Source organism: Nicotiana tabacum, chromosome 22, assembly GCF_000715075.1.
Source record: "Nicotiana tabacum cultivar K326 chromosome 22, ASM71507v2, whole genome shotgun sequence".
NCBI classification, from domain to species: Eukaryota; Viridiplantae; Streptophyta; class Magnoliopsida; order Solanales; family Solanaceae; genus Nicotiana; species Nicotiana tabacum.
The window spans coordinates 59280889-59288614 of record NC_134101.1 but is presented as its reverse complement, the minus strand read 5'-3'; the positions used below and the strand labels follow the sequence as shown (position 1 = coordinate 59288614).

The 7726-nt window shown below is 32.7% G+C and overlaps 1 protein-coding gene across 1 annotated transcript; it reads right to left on the bottom strand.

Moving 5' to 3' along the window:
* Positions 1-3563: 3563 nt before the first annotated feature.
* Positions 3564-5967, bottom strand: LOC107813281 (CEN-like protein 4). The gene is made up of 4 exons (NM_001425934.1): positions 5734-5967; positions 5435-5496; positions 4320-4360; positions 3564-4002 (listed from the first exon to the last, which is right to left on the bottom strand). Exons 1-4 carry the CDS (start codon positions 5935-5937, stop codon positions 3782-3784), a joined length of 528 nt encoding a protein of 175 aa, NP_001412863.1. The 5' UTR covers positions 5938-5967; the 3' UTR covers positions 3564-3781.
* Between the last annotated feature and the right edge of the window lie 1759 nt (positions 5968-7726).

Here is a 7726-nt window from a genome sequence, read left to right as displayed (position 1 = left end):
AGATCATGAGTTTCTCTGTTCAGAAAGGACTGGTTTATTATTCTTGGACACACATTTGCATGCATGATTTCAGATGCAGTCTACTGGTTTTGATTACAGGTCTTCATAGTACTCTGCTTAGAAAACGTGTCTCCACGGCATATATCTTAAATTGGGTGCCCCCAATGGCCACCCTCTCTCTTTCTCATTCTTTAGCTTCACTGCCATAATACACGTGGCCCAAGGGATAAGGAAAACAGTCTTTTTTTGGGGGGTGGGGTTGGGGTTGGGGGAGGGGCTATTAACCCTTATTTGTGCCGAAAGTCTCACTTTGAGGATAAACCGTTTCCTATCGATGACAGCCTCATATTTAGAACTAGAACCCGAGACATTTGATTAAGAATGAATAATTACTTACAACTCCATCACAATTTTTGGTGTTAAGTGAAAAACAACTCATGCATGATCGGAAACGAAAGATGTTTGCCAATTGACAGAAAGCAAAGGATAGTACGGTATACAAAGTATTCCGTATTCACGCAGGGTCTAGGAAAGAATGGCACCTTAAGGGGTGTGATGTAAACAGTCTACCCTACCCTTAACGGATGTGATATAGACAGCCTCCCCTTCAATTTATAGAAGTCTTCTAATTAATTATTCCCTCCGTTTCAATTTAAATGACACGCTTTCCTTATTAATGCGTTCCAAAAAGAATGACGCATTTTTATATTTAGAAACAATTTAATTTTGAACTTTTTATTTTACTCACTTTACCCTTAATGAGAAGCTTATATAGCCACATAAGTAGTATGGCCACAGAAAATTTTTACCCCTTAAGTTTTTAGGATCACATATTTTAAAATTTTTCTTTTCTTTATTAAATTAACTTTGTACCAAATCAAACTATCTCGTCTAAATTGAACCGGTAAGCATATTCAAAACTGTGAAGGTCTTTGGGTCATACCCTTTTGTTTGAAGATATCTCTTTGATGGGGATATATTACCTCATCAATCCTAGTGCTAGTTGATTGGCTCTAGCTCCTGCTATAACATTGCAGTTATTGGTTCATCAAGTACAGAATTATGTGGTCGTGGATGTTATTCCATTCTCAATAAAACTACCTCCACATACCATTCATAGATAGTTTGACATAATATAATGGTTAAAAGCAAGTACACAAAATTTGCTTGGTGGAAAAGCTGATGGTTTCGGATATTTCTCCAACATTCGAATTAGTAATTAATTACAGTAGTACGAACTTCAGGAGTGTGATAAGATTGTCAAAATTTCTCAACCTTTACTAAAGATCTCAAATTCAAATCCTAAAAATAAATAATCACTCGGCAAAAAGTATGTTACCCCATGGGTTTATCAGGTGCAAATCCAAATGGTGAGACGAGTGAGTTTCGGATACCAAAAGAAAAATAAAAGAATTGATTACTATATAGTCACAAAAAATATATAGGAGAAGATAGGAGGGGGCAATGAAGGCCAATGTCATGCATCCTCTGTCCATTTTCTATAACTTGTTATGTACTTTCTTTTATTTCAAATTTAATTAGGTGAATGAATCCAGATGAGAACTGCTACATCCAAGAAGAGACACCTTCTATCCAAAAAACATACTCCATGTGGTAGTCAATTGATTTTCCAATTCAAGCATAGCTAGTTCAGGGGAAGGACATGGTACAAGATTTCTACGAGAGAATCTGTAGGAGTCATAATTAGTAAAAAGGGGAGGGGGGAATCAAATCCGGAGGAAATTATGGAAACAAAAGAGTTGCATATAAATAGGTAAAGACCTAAGACCTAAGACCTAAGCTGCTCTTAACTATAGGCTGTCAGAAGAAAAACCTCAACATGACATTATATTTCGACAGCTTTTGGATGGAGTTTAAGTTCTATGTATAGATGATATAAAACATTATTTTGCATAGTTAGGTCATGAAAAGATATCAATGATATGACCTACTATAATAAACTAAGCTACACTGATGGTATCAAATTTATTACACTATCATCAGTGTATAAAAGAATTTATTACACTATGATGGTTTTGTTTTTGGATTCAACACTTTGAAAAGTTATTTTTGAAGGATTTAAGTTTGACGTAAAAAATAATTACACCTTCACTGTGATTTTAAATATCGTTTCATGTTAGTTACCATACTCATCAAACTACTAATTAATGTGTATAATAGAGAATTATATGTAATTACTTTATAGAGTATGTGATGTGATTGTGTTTCTTGAAATTTAAGCTTTTCCAATTGGTCAAGAACCTTATACAAATTCCATAGGCAGTATAAGAATTTGGGATTTGATAGTAATATTGAAAACTAAAGCCATCAACAGAAAAAAAAAGAAAAAAAGAGAGAAGGAAAACAGTCTGTAAAACCAGTAACTTGAAGTAAAACATTTTGCATACTCTTTTAATATTCTCTATATTGTTTTAGGTCTGGTGTGTGAGTACTGATAATTCTCTATACTAACATATTTCGTAAGCCAAAAAAAAAGAGAAAACAATCTTCTATAATAGGTCAATATACACTGATAAATGTAAAAGAAATTTATACTATAGTGCATGTAACTCAAACGCTCTGAGTAAAAAGTTATAGTACTAATCAAATAGGATCCAAATTAAAAAAGAAAAACAATCTTCTATAATAGGTCAATATACACTGATAAATGTAATAAATAAAAAATAAAAAAAATTATACGATAGTGCATGTAACTTAAACTCTCTGAGTAAGAAGTTATAATCAAATAGGATCCAAATTGTATTTTGCAATAAGTTTCAAAAAGATTATGCTAAAACAGCTTGGAGGATGGATACTAGAACTGCCCTTCTGAATTTTATACTGCTGTGAAATATAGTAGGGGGGTTCACTTCAGACTAACAATACTAATAAGCCTTTGATCGAAATGATTGGTTCAAGGTAGTTTAAACTTGGTTTATATTGAAGTGAAAAAGAATAGCTAGTTTAAATTGATTAAATCCAGGTGACATTCGAAAAGGGGAAAAATAATCCAGTTGACTCATTAAAATGTTACTATGATTTCTTTGGAAGAACGAGAATAGCGTTACCCATTAATTAATCACTTATCAGGCAGAAAATCTTTTTTGTTTTAATTTCATATAATCTTTACATAAGCATGGTTTATATATATGATGAATTCTAACTTACGTCATGAATAAATATGCCTTCAGAAGTCTTTGTGTAGGAGAGTTAGTCAGGTTTAATACCGCATTTTCCCAAACAACTAATGGCATAACCATGAGTTTTTTAATCACTTTTGAGGTTTCGCCCTTCAATTGTGCAATGTCTGAGTTCAAAATTTCCACGTGATCACTTGGAAATCAATGAAGTCTGAAAAAAAATCATGGGAGACCAGGATCCAGATCTCAACAAAGGAAAAAGACAGTACTATATTAGTGATTTTTCCTCATCTTTTTTAAGCCTCGATACCTGATGAAAGGTAGGACTATATTGCACAAGCTGACCGCAATACAAATATTATTAAAAAGAAAAAGAAAAAGAAAATGATAAGAAACAAGTACAAAACACACATTCATACTATTAATTAGGTCAAACATTAATTTACAATGATGATATTACATGCTGTCTTGATCATGAAAGTACATTCTTACTCACGGGTCTTATTCAAGCATGGCACTCCAACATTACATTACATATATCTCTGAGATTCCTGTAAGATCAGTAATACATGCACTGCATATCTTGGTTGAGTACCTTACTGTAGAGTAACGAGAACAACAATAACCAATAAACATCTTCTTCAACGCCTTCTGGCAGCGGTTTCCCTCTGGCAATTGAAGAAAGCTGCTGCAACAGGAGACCCAAGCTCATTTTCTTCTGAGAATTTGCGCGTATTAAATCGATCCCTGGAGAGAGGTGCACTCAATAATGTTTGCCTCTTCTTCTGCTTGAACAGCAGAAATACAAACCTGTGGATTCCAATATTTGGCCTTGGCATTTCATACCCAACTATTTCTCTCCCTGATCGAAATTTTTAGATCAGTATTATTAGTAATTGGATTTGATTGTGCGATATACACATCGATGAATTAGTAAACTCATTGCTGATCTTCTGATTTCTAGATATTGCATATAAATCTAAGTGTAGAAAATCAATTCTTTCTTTTTGTACTCTTTTTTGTTGAACAATAAAAATTAAATACGAATCAATACCTGATCCCGTTACCACTAGGCGAATAAATTTATAATAAGGAAAATATGTATTTAAGACAAATAAAATATTAAAAAGAAAAGCTGTTACTATTTCATAGCTTGAACTTTGGGTTAAAGATACATACCAAACGAGCAATCTGTAGTGCCTGGAATGTCTGTGACAATCCTGTAAAGATGGTCAAATTCTTTTTTCAGGTATTTGTCAATTATCAAAGCGACACATATGTCACTTTGATTTTATCATAAAATCGAGTACGTTTTTTTTTTCTGTTACTACATGATATGACCATTTTGCAGTGTTCTTTTGGGTTCGGTTTAGTGAATGAGGCACTATAATGATAAGAGGAACAAGTAATTATTAATGCAATTATTGGACATATTTATAATTTGCTGAGTGTAATCAAATGCCACAAGATTGTCGAAATATTATCATTCATGCTTAATATGCGTCATGACAAATATACAAAGTGAGACTGGACATTATGTCTACGCAAATTAGAGTTGTCTCCTATTATATTATTGGGATTAGGTATTTTACTTTATATATGAGATAACTAATCCTACTATTTTAATTTGAAAGTTATCCCGCAATTAACTAATACTCCAAATCAAATATGGGATAAAGTTAATCCTAAACTTTGTTCCGAGATTATTATCCTTATTTCATTTACCAAACGGCCCCTAACTTATTTTAGGTTAAGTGCATCGTCATAACAAACATTATCAAAAGATTTCTTCTTTGCTCCTTTCGCAAGCAAATCACAGTATATCGACCGTATTTTCCTGAGTTGCTGATGGCATTGACATAAGATTAATAACACATGTTTTTTTTTCTTTTTGCGTTCCCATATACAATTTTTTAATTAAGTGTCTCAGTGGTGTCTTTAATTAATATATAAAGGTCAAAAAACCCAAAAAAAAAAAGAAGAAATGTTTTTTCCAAGAAGCAGAAACTCAAGAGTCAAGGCGGATTTTTTTTTTTTTTTTTTTAAAGTATGCGGACCTTTTCACAAAAATTTTCTTGTCCGAACACCATATGATCGTTCCTATTTAGTCAAATACCTAATAACAAACTCATATGTTCTTTTCAAAACGGTATTTTTGAACAAGTTCCTAAATAACAAGCCTGAAGATTTTTGATCTTCTTGACGAGATCGTATTATTTTCCCTCCAAGTAAACAAGGAAAAGAAGGGGCGATAAAATTGAATGAGTTAGTAATTAAAAAACGTATGTCTTTACCAGTGTAGATGTTCCCTGAGATATGGATCACTAGGACCAGGAACATCTGGGTCTATCATGATCTGTCAATTAAGGTAAAAAAGAAAAAATAAGGGGTCAATATTCACATACACGATATAAGAGAAATGCATAAAAATTAATTTAGAAGCAAAGTCACTATTTTGAGTTTATGGATTCTAAATTCTAAAAAAGACAGCTTAAGTGGACTTCTTAACACAATTAATACAACGAACCCGTAGCTAGAACTCTAGCTTCGCCCCTAATAAATTAAAAGTAGTGAAAATCGAAGGAGTATGTACCAGTGTAAAGAAAGATCTCAAATCACCTCCATGAACTTCAACCCTAGGTTTAGAGGTGACTGAGGAAGGAAAGAGTTCATGTCCATTATAGACATGCTTGCTGCTGTTATAAGTAACAGACATCTTAACACTTGGAGTGAAATAATCAACAACTTCCCCTATCACTCTACCAATCACAAGGGGATCAGACATTTTTGAACCCATATATAAGAAATCTATTTATTTAAAGTTAAGAGTAATATATATGAAGAGTTCGACCGATTTGTATTTTGGAGCTGCAAAAAGCCAATATTTATAGTGGCCATCAGATCACTGTAGAGTCAGGTGTGTTTGGACTAAAATATTGATAGTTCAAAAAATGGGAACCAAAGAAAAGAAAAGAAAAGCCCAAAAAGTTTATTCTCCTACTCGTCGTGGTACCAATGAGTTAAAGTTATAGCTTAGCAGCTAGAGAATATGTGTTTTAACTTGTATTAGGCTTTTGCACCCCAAGAAAAAAAGAAGTACTCCTAATAATGTTTTTAAAGAGGGATAAAGATGATTTGACATGTTAATGCACTGTTGTCTATTTCTCTTCAGCCCAACCTGCCCACCCATCTCCCAGGCCATTTCCCCCCTTTTTATCCTAAGCTTCCCTTTCGTCATAAGTTTGAAAGCTTTATTTTTTAAATTTTGTTCTCAAATAGTATCTATTTGTTTATAGATTATAATGCAAATTTTGAAAATAAAATCTTCAAATCTCAAAAATAACTTTTTGAAGTTTTTGAAAATTTTAACTTACAAAACTTCAAATTCTTTTCAAATAAAATGCATGTCCAAATACAATTTTAACTTTCAAAAATTATTTTTCATCTCATTTTTAAAAACTCATTTTTTTTCTTCAAATTTCAACCAAATCTATATCCAAACACTAACCAGATTTAAAGCCAAATTGTTTGAGTAATATCGGTGGTTAACTAAACCAAATTGTATCTGCCTCTAATTGCAATCCCCTATAAAATATAAATACCCCCAAGTGTTTTACAAAACCTACAGAATCATAGAAGTTAAACTTTCAGATAGTAGGTAGTACATTATTTTATTAAAAAGGAAAAGCAGATGGAATTTGCAGCTACCGTCTTGGAGCTACTTAAAGCATCAAGGTCTTTTTTATTTAAGGTAATAAAAAGTTGAACTTCCTTCATAAATTTTTCATTTTTTGTTAAAAATAAAAACTTGAATCACCTAATCCTATGGTTCTTAGGTAGGAGAGATGAGGGTATAAAGGGACTCCACCACCAGCCTGCAAACAATGGTGGAAGCTATGGTCAGGTCATGTCAAGAAAAAGAAAATTTCTGCAGCTTTAACCGGTAATAGAAAGAAGAGGATTACTACTTATAGAAATCTGAATTTAATTTATTATTTTTCTCCATATTCCATTCTAGAACAGTGGCTGATTGCTTCCTCTTCCTTCTTCTTTCTTTGGCCTACTTCTAATGTTTTCTCTTTTCCTTTCTTTTGCATAACTTGCTTGCTCCTACTAATTTCCATTTGTAGAATATATGCATCTAAATTAATTGCTTTCTTACGTTAGGTTGATCAGCTGATCATCAAAAGTTGCTTGGATTAATGCACATAATTTAATTTAGTTGTAAACTAGGTTAATCGTATATGGAATCAACTACCACTCAGCGATGTAGTGAGATGATCAGATCCCTCAGAGGTCTAAATCTCGGGTTTGAGTTCTTGAAAATAGAAAAGTTCCCGAAAAGACGTTTGTCCTTTAGTTACACGGTTATCTAGGCCCCACGATGGGCGCCAAACTGTTCACCCGTAAAATGGTACAATTAAATTTATACATGATTTTTAGATAAGTGAATTAATTTGAACCTGAAATAAATAAATAAATAATTGAAGAATTATATAACACTTAGCCTTAAGATATGGACGAAACAACAGAAGCAACAATTCCAGGAACAAGGTTTTCGGGCACAAAAACAAAAAGAATCTAGA

What these genes read in the sequence shown, in the direction of transcription:
- LOC107813281 (NM_001425934.1), bottom strand. Translation starts at nt 5,937, where the DNA reads ATGGGTTCAAAAATGTCTGATCCCCTTGTGATTGGTAGAGTGATAGGG. An exon ending in TGAGATCTTTCTTTACACTG is followed by an intron (nt 5,497 to 5,733) that starts GTACATACTCCT and finishes CTTAATTGACAG; the next exon opens with ATCATGATAGACCCAGATGT. An exon ending in CTCAGGGAACATCTACACTG is followed by an intron (nt 4,361 to 5,434) that starts GTAAAGACATAC and finishes CCATCTTTACAG; the next exon opens with GATTGTCACAGACATTCCAG.